At 49.3% G+C, this 13420-nt stretch overlaps 1 protein-coding gene across 1 annotated transcript in view; it reads right to left on the reverse strand.

Annotated features, from left to right (window-relative positions):
• PTPRB (protein tyrosine phosphatase receptor type B) overlaps positions 1 to 13420 on the reverse strand; it is a 91621-nt gene that overhangs the window by 61170 nt on the left and 17031 nt on the right. The window contains exon 4 of the mRNA XM_054399579.1: positions 9328 to 9604. Coding sequence (XP_054255554.1) covers positions 9328 to 9604 — 277 coding nt within the window. The remainder of the gene's footprint in view (positions 1 to 9327; positions 9605 to 13420) is intronic.

Raw genomic sequence — 13420 nt, forward strand, 5'->3', positions numbered from 1 at the left:
TGTGCTCCAGACCCCTCCCCAGCCTTGCTGCCCTTCTCTGGACACGTTTCAGCATCTCAACATCTTTCTTAAACTGAGGAGCCCAGAACTGGGCACAGCACTCAAGGTGTGGCCTGACCAGTGCTGAGCACAGGGCAGAATGACTTCCCTGCTCCTGCTGGCCACACTATTGCTGATGCAGGCCAGGATGCCATTGGCTCTCTTGGCCACCTGGGCACACTGCTGGCTCATGTTCAGCTGCTGTCACCCAGTACCCCCAGGTCCCTCTCTGCCTGGCTGCTCTCAGCCACTCTGTCCCCAGCCTGTAGCACTGCATGAGGTTGTTGTGGCCAAGGTATAGAACCTGGCACTCAGGCTTGTTAAATCTCATTCCATTCAACTCTGCCCATCTATCCAGCCTGGTTCTTATACTGCTCATATAGATTCTTTTTTAAAAAAAACTAAGAGTATATTGGCTAAGCTTTTAGGAACTATATTTAATTGGGCCTATTTCTCTGGAAAGCTCTCAGAATTCCTTCTATGGTTTCTTAAGGAGCTCTCAAGTAAAACCACATGTAAAACATGAAACATTCTTAACAGGATGGCATTGTCCAAAGCAAAAGGCTCCACTTGCTTGTAGTCTGCAGCTGTTCTTCATCACTCACAAGAGCTGCATTACATGTTGATGTGCTAAGGTATTGACATTTATGCCTCCCAATAAGGTTAAGCAATTGCATATTAAAAAGGTATCATAAAGCAACCTGAGGAGCAAATCCAAGCATTCAGAAGTTGGGGAGTTAAAGAATAAAGGTTTCCCAATACTTTAACAAGAAGATTTGGCTTCCACCTGAGTGTGCTCTGTGCTACAGTTGCCTAGCATCAGATAGGGAAGTGTCTGGTGCAAGAACAGTGCCTCCCATGCAGAAGAATAAGACCATTTTCCACACACAGTTATTGCTGCCTGGGTTCCCTGAACGAGGCAGGTGAAAGAGTGTGAGATCACATCATTAAAATCTGCAGCATGAAGGCTGAAAGGACAAAGCTGAACCCACCCCAGCTCTGTGAACACAGTGGTAGGAGTACCATGGGGCTAGTAGTAACCTTTAAGCCATTTTTCCTTCAAAGCCTGGATGGTGCAGAGGGTTTAATTGCCTCTTACAAAGCTCTGCTGAGAACCTACTGATGCCAGGTTTTGGGGGTATGCTCTGTCAATCAAATATATTGGGAATTTCAAAGGAATATCTCACTCCCTGGAGACATTCAAATTTTGTCTGAACAGGGTCCTGAGCAACTGGCTCTAGGTAGCCCTGCCCAGGCTGGGGGCTTGGACCAGAAAATCTCCAGAGGTCCCTTCCAACCTCAACCATTCTGTGATTCTGTGTCTCTGTGAAAAGTACTACGACCCTTTGAACCCAGGTCTCTGCTTAAATTCAGATTCTTTCTTTGGACCACTGACACCCCAGTGGTCTTCAGGAAAAGAGATTAAAATTAGTGAATAAAAAGCAACTAGCTTCTTTTCTCTACCTCTTTCCTAAAGGCCAGAGATTGAAATTAATTACCAAAATCAATTAATAAGAAACAATTAGGAAAGAGGTCAAGAAAAGAAGCTAAAGGCCGGAGATCAAAATTAATTACTAATATCAGTGAATAAAAACAACTAGCTTCTTTTTGAGCTCTTTCCTAAAGGCCAGAGATTAAAATTAATTAATAAAAATCAATTAATAAAAAGCAACTACCTTCTTTTCTTGACCTCTTTCCTAAAGGCCAAAGTAACTCTGCTGAAATCTGAATACAAATTTAAAAAAAAACCAAAAACCAGAAACTCAAGTCAAGGACCAAGCATGTGAAATTTCAGGCAAAAGCAGTTAAAATTTCACCCAGTGAGAGCAACTGAAACAGGAGGTTTTAATGAAAAGGGTCAGGAAGTCTCAACAATAGGCTTGGCTACCAACTCCACCTATAACACACACTAAGCCCCTACAGGCTATTATGTTGGCAAAAGTCAATAGTGGGGGCAGAATCTTGTTCCTTGAAGGCAATTGTTCTAACCAGAAAGGTCAGACTTTGGGAGTCAGAAATAAACTCCACCGCCACACACGGTCAGGCACACTGTCAGATGAAAACCTTGTGACTGGACTGGTGTCAAGAGAACAGGCATGGTAACTGGTAGGCATGGGAGTCAGGGTGAGGTAGGCTGCTCACTGGGCAGTCAGAGAACCACAGAATTAACCAGGCTGGAAAAGGCCTCAGAGATCATCCAGGACAACCCATCACCCAACACCATCCAATCAACTCACCCATGGCACAGAGTGCCTCATCCAGGCTGTTTTTAAACACTTCCAGGGATGGTGACTCCACCACCTCCCTGGGCAGCACATGCCCATGGCCAATCTCTTTTTGTGAAGAATTTCTTCCTCACATCCAGCCTAAACCTCCCCTGGTGCAGCTTGAGACTGTCCTCTCTTTCTGTCACTGGTTGCCTGAGAGGCCAGACCAACCTGGAAGAGTCGTCAAAAGTAACCTGCACTGTGATCTGCATTATTCAAACTTGAACAGAAAAGGTTTCACTTCAACATGAGGAGAAACTTCTTTACAGTGAGGGTGACAGAGGCCTAGAACAAGCAGCCCAGAGAGGTTGTGGAGTCTCCTTCCATGGAGACTTTCCAACCCCACCTGGATGCATTCCTGTGGGGACTCCCCTGGGTGCTGCTGCTCGGGCAGGGGGTTGGACTTGATCTCTGGAGGTCCCTTCCAACCTCTAATGTACTGTGAGACTGTTGATTACTAGGCAAAGCCTCCAATTTTTGGAAGCACTTTTACTGTCCTGTGCAATCTGTCGTCTAAGGTGCATCAGCAAAGAAGAGAGTTGCGTGCCTAGAAGGTGAAGTTCAGAAATTCAGACTTTATCTAATCTATCTGGTCCAGAAAACAAAACACTCAGTGCTTGGGACATCCGCTAGAACAAGGGAACAATGAGATTGGGAAGTGCCTGGGCTGGAAGAGCCCGGGGATGGAAACAAACACTTAAAAAGCCATTGACATTGTTATACAAGACTCTGCTGGCAGCCATACAACACTGATCTATCACAGGAATAAAAAAATGTCCCAAAGATATTTTTATACCACTTGATACTATATGAATCAATGCCTTCTGCTCTGCAAAAGGAACCTTCCAGAGAGCTTCACGCTGTCTGGATTATACAGCACCTCCGTTTTCACATTTTTGGGAAGAGGATATGATTTGTTTGCACAGCTGCTGCAGACACATCTTATAGAAAGGGTAGGTATGGCTATGTCCAGCCTCACTGACAGGACTCACTAATGCAGCCTGTAAGATGGATTTTGCTTTATGCAAAAGAGAAAGAGGAATGGAGAGATACCAGACTGGCAGTCAGTACCAGGCAATTCCTGCCAGTCACAGCCACCTTCCCAACAAATTAGCAATTTTCCCTCTAGTCTTCTATTTTCATGAACTAGTAACCTGCTTCAGGAGGCCTTTTCTGGAGATTAAGGAAAGAGGGCTGATTTCATGGTCCTTACTAAGCGCACACATCCATTTCCTTGGGATGATAATGCAACCTAGGAAACCTGGCAAACAGGATTTCTTACGTTCTTCTTCTAACTATGCCCTTTGAGAAGATGATCATAACCATTACATGATCATGGATGAAAGGATTACAAAGGTTATAGAATCACAGAATTGTCAGGGGTGGAAGTGACCTCAAGGATCATCCAGTTCCAAGCCCCCTGCCATGGGCAGGGACACCTCACACTACAGCAGGTTGCTCACAGCCACATCCAGCCTGGCTGCAAAAACCTCCAGGGATGAGGCTTCCACCACCTCCCTGGGCAACCTGTGCCAGTGTCTCACCACCCTCATGGCAAAGAATTTCTTCCTAACATCCAATCTGAATCTCCCCACTTCCATTTTTGCTCTATTCCCCCCCAGTCCTATCACTCCCTGACACCCTAAAAAGTCCCTCCCCAGCTTTCTTGTAGTCAGAGCCATGTCACAGTAGCTGTCCCTACAGACGGCTAACAAATCAGTTTGCCCCAAGCAATCTGAAATTTACAAGAGTGAACACATGGCCAAGCTACGCTTCTGTCATTTACAGTTACATTATTACAATGGAAAAAAATACTCCACCAATCCGTGGCTTAGAATGGAACTTTTAACCTCTTCTCCAGCTGGAAGTGGGGAGATTCAGGCTGGATGTGAGGAAGAAGTTCTTCCCCATGAGAGTGGTGAGAGCCTGGAATGGGTTGTCCAGGGAGGTGGTTGAGGCCCCATCCCTGGAGGTGTTTAAGGCCAGGCTGGATGAGGCTCTGGCCAGCCTGATCTGGTGTGAGGTGTCCCTGCCCATGGCAGGGGGGTTGGAACTGGATGATCCTTGTGGTCCCTTCCAACCCTGACAGTTCTGTGTGATTCTGTGTGTGAAATACTCAGCAGGTTTTTTTTTTTTTTCTGACAAAAATGTATTCATCTGTTAGTTCTTTCAGCACAAGTGGCTGGGATTAGACAGTAATATAGTATAGCACAGCCACATTTTGGGAAAAAATGATGTTGAAAAGGGCATTTCTAAGCCTCTTTTGAAAGATACTTTTGAAAAGCAGGGGAATCATCAAGTTGTTTGCATGGCTCTCGAAACCAGTGTTTCTAGTCTGAATTTCAATCACTAAAGAAGATAACACAAAAAGACTGAGAGGTGCATATGTTACCCCAGCTTTACAATGCTGAGCATGCTGCCTAGTTGAGTTTTATGGCTCCATGTGCTGTTTTATGTGTAGATGTTCAAAAGCCATAACAAATGGTAAGTACTACTGTCAAAATAAATACATGGACTTGTGCCTGTCTGTAATCTCAGGCTTGCAGCAGAAAACTTATCTGTAGCTCAGAACTGATAAATGGAGTTATCAGCTTTTCTTCTTCATTTCCTATGCTACCAAAATAGCACAACTGCCCACACTCTTTGTGTGTTTCCATGCCTGTGTATACCTGTCTTATAGAGGGCATTTGTATTTTCCAGCAGTTTGGAGGACTTCTTTTAGTTGTGCTCTAGGGGATCCAACACTTGTCATTTTAAGCTCATAGCCCATAGAGCAAGTTTTATTCAAAGAATCAAACAGAATTGTCAGAGTTAGAAGGGACCTCAAGGATCAGCCAGTTCCAACCCCCCTGCCATGGGCAGGGACACCTCACACTACAGCAGGTTGCTCAGAGCCACATCCAGCCTGGCTGCAAAAACCTCCAGGGATGAGGCTTCCACCACCTCCCTGGGCAACCTGTGCCAGTGTCTCACCACCCTCATAGGAAAGAATTTCTTCTCAAATTCTAGTCTAAATCTCCCCTCCTCTAGCTTGGATCCATTCCCCACAGTCCAATTGCTACCCACCCTAAAAAGTCCCTCCCCAGCTTTCTTGGAGCCCCCTTCAGATACAGGAAGGCCACAAGAAGGTCTCCTGGGAGCCTTCTCTTCTCCAGACTGAACAACCCTAACTCTCTCAGTCTGTCCTCACAGGAGGGTCAACTTCAGTGAACTAGTGCAGGTTATTGTATGAGAATTGCATATATGATTAGATTTCAGATCTATGCATCCATAAGTGAAAGCGAAGGGGCTTCTCTCAAGGATTCACAGAGGCTGGTGTTACTTGAGAGCTTATGCAGCCTTGGAGAGCTGCACACAGCCTTCTGGATAATCAAACCTGCAAACAACATAGACTCTACTCATTGTCACAACTATGATTTTAACATCAACTTAAATACTCAAAAGGCCAAATTGAGTCAGTGCTTTAGTCCTTTCCAAGCCTTCATGTTATACCTGCAACTACAGTATACGTTATTTATTGCTTTCACCTCCGACTTTAGAAAGAGATCTTATCCAAAATGTAATACAATAGTTTGGGTTTTATGGGCTTAGCTACTCCAACACCTTGTAAAAGGAACTCCATGAAAATTGAACTAGTAGCAAGAATGAGAACATGCAAATTTCAGCAGGACTGGATAGGAGCAGAAAGTTAAAGTACAAGCAGCTCTGCCTGTGTGCATTTATTAGAATCATAGAATCAGTCAGGGTTGGAAGGCACCACAAGGATCATCCAGTTCCAACCCCCCTGCCATGGGCAGGGACACCTCACACTACAGCAGGCTGGCCAGAGCCTCATCCAGCCTGGCCTTAAACACCTCCAGGGATGGGACCTCAACCACCTCCCTGGGCAACCCATTCCAGACTCTCACCACTCTCATGGGGAAGAACTTCTTCCTCACCTCCAGCCTGCATCTCCCCACTTCCAGCTTTATTCCATTCCCCCACTCCTGTCACTCCCTGATAGCCTAAAAAGTCCCTCCCCAGCTTTCTTGCATTGAGGTGATACAGATCTTCAAAACCTCATCTTGCACATGAGGTAGGATTCCTCTCACTTCACTTCAGCCATCCAAACTTCAGGTGCCTGCATTCACCTAGGCTCTTTCTGTAGGCAGTGGGGAAAGGGGGGCACCTCCTAAGGAGCTTGCAGCCCCTCTTTCTCACAACTTGCTCAGGAAGAGAACCTCACTGAGTGCCAAGGTCAGCCACAGTGTTTGCAGACGGCCCACGGTGGCTCCGTTCCACTACCAGTTAAAGTAGTGGCAGTTTTTTTTAAAATGTGGCTGAAAATACTGCTCATACTTCAATTTCCCTGGAGAGTTTCCAGAAACATGTGCCTATGGACATTCAGGCTCATCAGAGTGCAAACCAAAACTACTGGCATTGAGTAAAAAAGGAAGAGGTGAAAGAGAGCTTACAGTAAACTGGTTTAAAATGATGCCCCCAGTGGGAACACACAGAGGAATAATTCTCCCTCACTCTGCAGTGAAATGCATAGCATGGACACTACAACAGGGGTTGCTGACAGGCATAGGGAGTTACCCTGCTGGAAAGCAGCTCCATGGAGAAAGACCTTGGAGTGCTGGTGGACAGCAAGTTCTGCATGGGACAGCAATGTGCCCTTGAGGCCAAGAGAGCCAATGGGATCCTGGGGTGCAGCAAGAAAAGTGTGGCCAGCAGGGCTGGGGAGGTTCTGCTCCCCCTCTGCTCTGCCCTGATCAGACCACAGCTGCAATCCTGTGTCCAGTTTGGGGCTCCCCAGTTGAAGAGAGACAGAGACCTGCTGGAGAGAGTCCAAGGGAGGGGCAGGAGGATGCTTAGGGCACTTGAGCATCTCCCCTGTGAAGAGAGACTGAGAGCCCTGGGGCTGTTTAGTGTGGAGAAGAGAAGGCTGAGAGGGGATCTGATCAATGTCTCTCAATAGCTGAGGGCTGGGGGTCAAGTGGAGGGGGCCAGGCTCTTTTGGGTGGTGCACAGCAATAAGCCAAGGAACAATGGAGACAAACTTGAACAGAGAAGGTTTCAGCTCAACATGAGGAGAAACTTCTTTTGAGTGAGGGTGACAGAGGCCTGGAGCAGGCTGCCCAGAGAGGTTGTGGAGTCTCCTTCTCTGGAGACTTTCCAGCCCCACCTGGATGCATTCCTGTGTGGAATCCCCTGGGTGATGCTGCTCTGCAGGGGGGTTGGACTGGATGATCTCTGAAGGTCCCTTCCAAGCTCTACGATTCTGTGATTCTATGATAACAACCCCTACATATTCCTTAAAAACAACCTAAACTGACAAATTTTGGAGCTATCCAAAGTCCAAACACAAATCTCACTTCAACTGTGGTTCACTAATCTGCAGTATTTCAACTTAAACTTTAATCTGCTTTTTCACTCTGATGTCAGCTACATAATATGACTACAATCAGCACTGCTTCTGATGGTTTTTATCTTACACTCTTGCAAAATCTAATTACTGATCCAAAAAATGTTGTAAATGACATGTACAAGCTACTGTCTAAATGATTATCTATTAATTAAAATGCTGTCTACAGTGGTCTATAGCAGCAAGATTTGATTTATTCTTTCAACTTCCAAATTACCAGTCATCAATATTAAAAACAGCTGGGACCATGCACAGCACATCTAAATCACTGCAGAGAAACCATTATTCATTTTTCACTAAGTGACACAAGTTGTTCTTAACCTATAGCTGATAGACTTTAACTCGAATTAACAAAGCCAATTAGTGGGGAGTATTTAGTGCATTTGTATGGTAATGCAGGGAAAAGGGTCTGGCAGCAAACAATGACTCTGAATCAGTAGTTGTTAAGTACTTGGCTGTTGCAGCCTTCAATACTACAAAGTACCTCTCCAAAGGAACACTTTAGGAGCAAATCAGGGAGGCATTTAACGCTGGACCTCATCTAAGACAGCACTATTTTGAGAGTTCTGTTACCACCAGTAAGGAGTTGGACAATACTACATTTCACCATCTTTAAAAGAACTCTTGTAGAGGTCAAGAGAGTCCAGTTCTGTCACTGCAGCCCCTGGCTCTAGGTCCTTCACAGCTGAGATGTTCCCATGCTATACAGAAAAGGAGCTTTCCTCAGCAGCACTCTGGCAGGCTGCTAACAGCTTCACAGCCACTGATGGGATGTGACACTGCACATGTCCTGCACACAGCTGTACATCCTTACACCTCTCTGGTTGCATTCAAGGAAAACATTGAAGTGTCAACCTTACTTTCTGGATTTTGGGCTCTGGTTAGGGAGAACTCAAGTACAGAAATGAGCTGAAACAGTAAGTTATCCTTTAGTAGGATCTATTTCCCATCAGAATGGGCTGCCCAGGGGGGTGGTGGGCTCAATGTCCCTGGAGGTGTTTAGGAAAAACCTGATTGAGGCACTTAGGGCCATGGTTTAGTCGATTAGTTAGGGTTAGGTGATCAATTTGACTCGATGATCTTGGAGGTCTCTTCCAACCTGGCTGATTCTGTGATTCTGTGAAATAGATTTGTATTTTAAACACAGCAAATAAGCTGTCACCTGAGGAACTGTGAAGCCAAGAGGCTTGCATGAGCCAAATGGATGTCATGGGCTACTACTTCTTCAACCATTCTCATGGATGGCAACTTAAGGGAGCAGCAGAAACGTACTCCCAGCACTGACCTAGCCTCCTCACAGCACCTTCCTACAGCCTGCTAGGTTAACTGCTGGCAGCGATTATTTCTGCCGGGGGAGGGGAACAAAGAGAACACAAGTGCTATGTTCAGGTTGTATCACAGAATCACACAGGTTGGAAGAGACCTCGAAGATCATCAAGTCCAACCGATCACCCAACCCTATCTAATCAACTAGACCATGGCACTAAGTGCCTCATCCAGGCTTTTCTTAAACACCTAAGAAACGTAAATGCACTGCTCTGCCCTTACAGGCGGGCGAAGCAAGGCACAGCCAGACATCCCTCCCCGAGCACCTGCCGTGCCCTCCGCCTTTACCTGTCAGCACGGAGATGTTGACGACTTCCCCGCCGGCGAGCGGCTCGATGCGAAAGTGGTACCAGGTCCCGGCTTCCAGGTCGCGCAGGGTGCATCCGTAGGAGCCGTTGCCCGTGGCGGCAGCCTGGCAGCCGGCCGCCTGCCCTTCTTCGGAGCGCCCGGTCAGGCTGAAGTTGCAGGCGCTGCTCGCGGCGCCCCAGCGCAGCCGGACGCTCTGCCCGGCGACGAACTGCTCCGTCCGGTTGGCTCTGCATCCCCCCGCCGCCCCCGGCGCGGCCTGCGGAGAGCGGGGAAAGCTCTGAGACACCACACAATCATCACGGAATCAGCCAGGTTGGAAGAGACCTCCAAGATCACCAAGTCCAACCTATCACCCAACCCTATCTGATCAGCTAAGTGCCTCATCCAGGCTTAAACACCTCCAGGGACGTCGACCCCACCGCCTCCCTGGGCAGCACATTCCCATGGCCAATCTCTCTGGGAAGAACTTCTTTCTAAGATGAAGCCTAAACTTCCCCCTGCACAATTTGAGACTGTGTCCTCTTGTTCTGGTGCTGCTTGCCTGGGAGCAGAGCCCAACCCCCTCCTGGCTACAACCTCCCTTCAGGTAGTTGTAGAGAGCAATGAGGTCTGCCCTGAGCCTCCTCTTCTCCAGGCTAAACACCCCCAGCTCCCTCAGCCTCTCCTCACAGGGCTGTGCTCCAGACCCCTCCCCAGCCTTGCTGCCCTTCTCTGGACACCTTCGAGCAACTCACCATCCTAACCACCGGGGCTCCGCCAGCACCCCCTTGGCTCACCCCGCACACACACCCCCTGACCCTGCTGCGTGCCTTGCCGGTGCGGACGAACCTGCCCGTGACCCGCGGGCTCCGCTATGGAACCTGCGAGGGGCGGCCCCGTAACACCCCTGCCAGCCGCTCACCTTCGTCAGGGCCAGAGCCGTCCACAGGGCGAATCGTGCTCCATAGCTCAGCATCGCCGACGGTTTTTAACCCAGACGACCCTCGCGGGGAGGGTAGGAAGGGAGGCGGCAGCGATGGCGGGGGGTACGAAGGAGCGAAGTGGCCGCGGCGGGCCGCGGGGGCCCCCCGCTCCCCGCCGGGCTCGACGCGGCGGCCGCCGAGCCCTCTGCCGGGCCGCCCGCTTGCTGCATAAGCCCGGGGCTGCCCCGGCCGCTTCGCCGCCTCCCTGTCACCGAGGTGGGGTGGGCTGGGGGGGGCTGCCCGCTGCCTGCCCGCCCGCCCGCGGCTGAGGAGGAGCGGAGGAGGCGGGGGAGGCGGCGGCCGCCGCTTCCCACGCTGCCATTCTGACCCGGGCTGACTCTGCCGGAGCCCTTCCCGCCGACTTCCGCAATCAAGAGGCGATTTCCTTGCGGCTCGCTGCGGGGGGCCAAGAGCGGCGACCCAGGACCTGCCGCCCACCCCGCGCCCCCCCAGCCGGCCGGTCCCGGGGTGCCGCACCTCGCTCCCCATGGCTCCCACCTTCCTCCCGGCTCCTTTCCCACTCCACCCCACCTCCCTTCCTTCCTCGCCGCTTCCTCCCTATGTCGACTGTCCCCTGGGGCTTCTCTCTCCGTGCTCCTCCTGGCTCCTGCGGGCCCCTCGGCTCCTCCGGCGTTGCCGTTGTTGGCGGGGGACTGCAGCACTCCTGCCCCATGCCGGCTGCGCTTCGCTTGACGCCAGCTTGCCTCGCCTCTCAGCTGCTGCAGCTCATGCCTGCCTTCCCTTCTGCATGCCTTGCTCCATGCCTGCCTCATTTCATGGCTGCCTTGCCCCATGCTCACCTTACCTCATGGCCATCTTGCCTCTCGTGCCCCCTTCTCAGCCACCCCTCATGGCTGCCACCCCTCATGGCTGCCTCCCTTCCTGCCCACCTCACCCTGCACACCTGCATCTCCTCCTGCCTGCCATCCCTACCAGCCACTCCATTCTCCTGACCCACCCTTCTCTTGGCCTCAGCCATTCCTAAGCCACCATTCCAGCCAAAGGCTGATGTTTTTAGGGGCTAGCTGCAAACAACCAAGGCCTCCCTTCTCTCCTGGCCCTGTGGCACTGTCTCTGGAGACACTGTGGCAAGGAGCCCATTGCCAGGCTGCTGCCTGCAGCGCCCTAAGCAGGTGAAAGAGTAGCCCATCAGGCAGCAGCCAAGTTAGCTCAGCTTTTTGTTTTGTTTCACATCAACTTGTGTCCTTGAAACAATTCTTTCTCACATCCCCTAAGTAACTCCCAAGGTGAAATTGCACACACCAGAGAAACCAAGGAAGTCTTCCTCTTTTCAGGCTGCACTGGATGAGCTGTGTGCAACTCCAACTCAGCCTCTGCCATGGCACAGTTTGTCATGCATTGCCCATTTCCTTCTTGTGTAGATTTCAGCCTCTTAAAACTCAACGTTTGTGTATGGGGGGTGGTTATGTGGGAGGAGACACTTAGCCAGAAGTGTTTTGGGACCTTTAGATACTCAAATAGACAATAATCTAGTGGCCATGGGATACATCTGAGAGTGCATAAATTTAGGGTGACAAATTTGACACTTTCTTCAGCAGAAATGAGACTTTGCATCTTCTGTGCTGTATGATGGTCATGCCATTCTAAATGTCTAAAGCAGCACCTCAAGCAAATTCAACACCATTTCACAGGCTCACAGGATGTTAGGAGTCAGAAGGGGCCTCTGGAGACCTTCCAGTCCACCCCCCCTGACAGATCAGGACCACAGAATCCAGCACAGGGCACACAGCAACACATCCAGACAGGGCTGGAAAGGCTCCACAGAAGGAGACTCCACAACCTCTCTGGGCAGCCTGTTCCAGTGCTCTGGGAGCCTCACAGTCAAGAAATTCCTTCTCATGTTGAGGTGGAACCTCCTGTGCTGGAATTTCCATCCACTGCCCCTTGTGCTATCCCAGGGTGCAACTGAGCAGAACCTGTCCTCTCCCTTTTGACACCCAGCCCTCAGATATTTATTGATCAGATCCCCTCCCAGGATCCCCTCCCAGTATTCTCCTCTCCAGACTAAACAGCCCCAGGGCTCTCAGCCTCTCCACTTTGGCTCATTTCAGGGAGAAAAAGGTGCTAGGTTGTACAAATGCTAATCTGCCTATTAGGGGAGCCACTGCTCTAGGATTTTTCTGGCCATCTGCCTGTCAAACAAGATACTAATACCTGAAAAACCTTAGATCTCGTTCTTCCCTACAGCAAATGAACATCTGAGCACTCATGGGTGGCATCTGCAGCCATGGAAAACTTCATGTGTCCCAGCAGAGCTCCTAGGGATGTTGGCACAAAAGTGTTGGACTTCATTCTGTGAAAAGCTTGGGATGCTGAATAACTCGGTGAACATCACCTGAAGTGGTGATATAAATATGTCTTCATTATTATGCCATTCTCCAACCCACTGCAGAACAAGATCTACTCTGGGAGAGAGAATTTTTGTACTTCAGGGGAAAAAAAACAAAAAAAGGAGGGACTGTGGCCCAAAGAGGCAGGACAGTGACAGGCAAATAACAAAACCAACATCAATATTTTTTTCCAGCACTGGAAAAGAGCAAATCTGAGGGTTGATCAGGGTGCCTGGATTCCTTCAAACTCCTCTTTGGAAATTACATATTTGGAGTAACCTGCCTGGGTTTGGAAAGTGACACTCACATTGTAAGGGTGTTTTTTTTGACAACATCTGAATTGGCAGGGATGAAATCATTCAGATATGATTTCATCCCTGCCAATTCAGATGTTAAGTAGATATAGTATGTGAAAGGGGAAGAAAAAACCCAGCTGAAACAACCTTATAAAATTGAACCTACCACAAGTAAAATGTGAAGACACTTTGAAAGGTCTGTCTGTCTTTTCCACGTAAGACAGTGTGTTGGAGTTGGTGATCCTGAGGGTCTTTTCCAACCTGAATGTTTCTAAGTGGCTTTTCATCAGGGTGTCTAAAGATAGGACATGGGGGAATGGTTTGAAGCTGAGGGAGAGCAGGGTTAGACTGGAGCTTAAGAAGTTCTTCAGTACCAGGGTGGTGAGACTCTGCAGAGCACAGGCTGCCCAGGGAGGCTGTGGCTGCCTCCTCCCTGGGGGTGTGCAAGGCCAGGCTGGATGAG

The sequence above is a fragment of the Indicator indicator genome, chromosome 3, assembly GCF_027791375.1.
Source record: "Indicator indicator isolate 239-I01 chromosome 3, UM_Iind_1.1, whole genome shotgun sequence".
Classification (NCBI taxonomy): Eukaryota; Metazoa; Chordata; class Aves; order Piciformes; family Indicatoridae; genus Indicator; species Indicator indicator.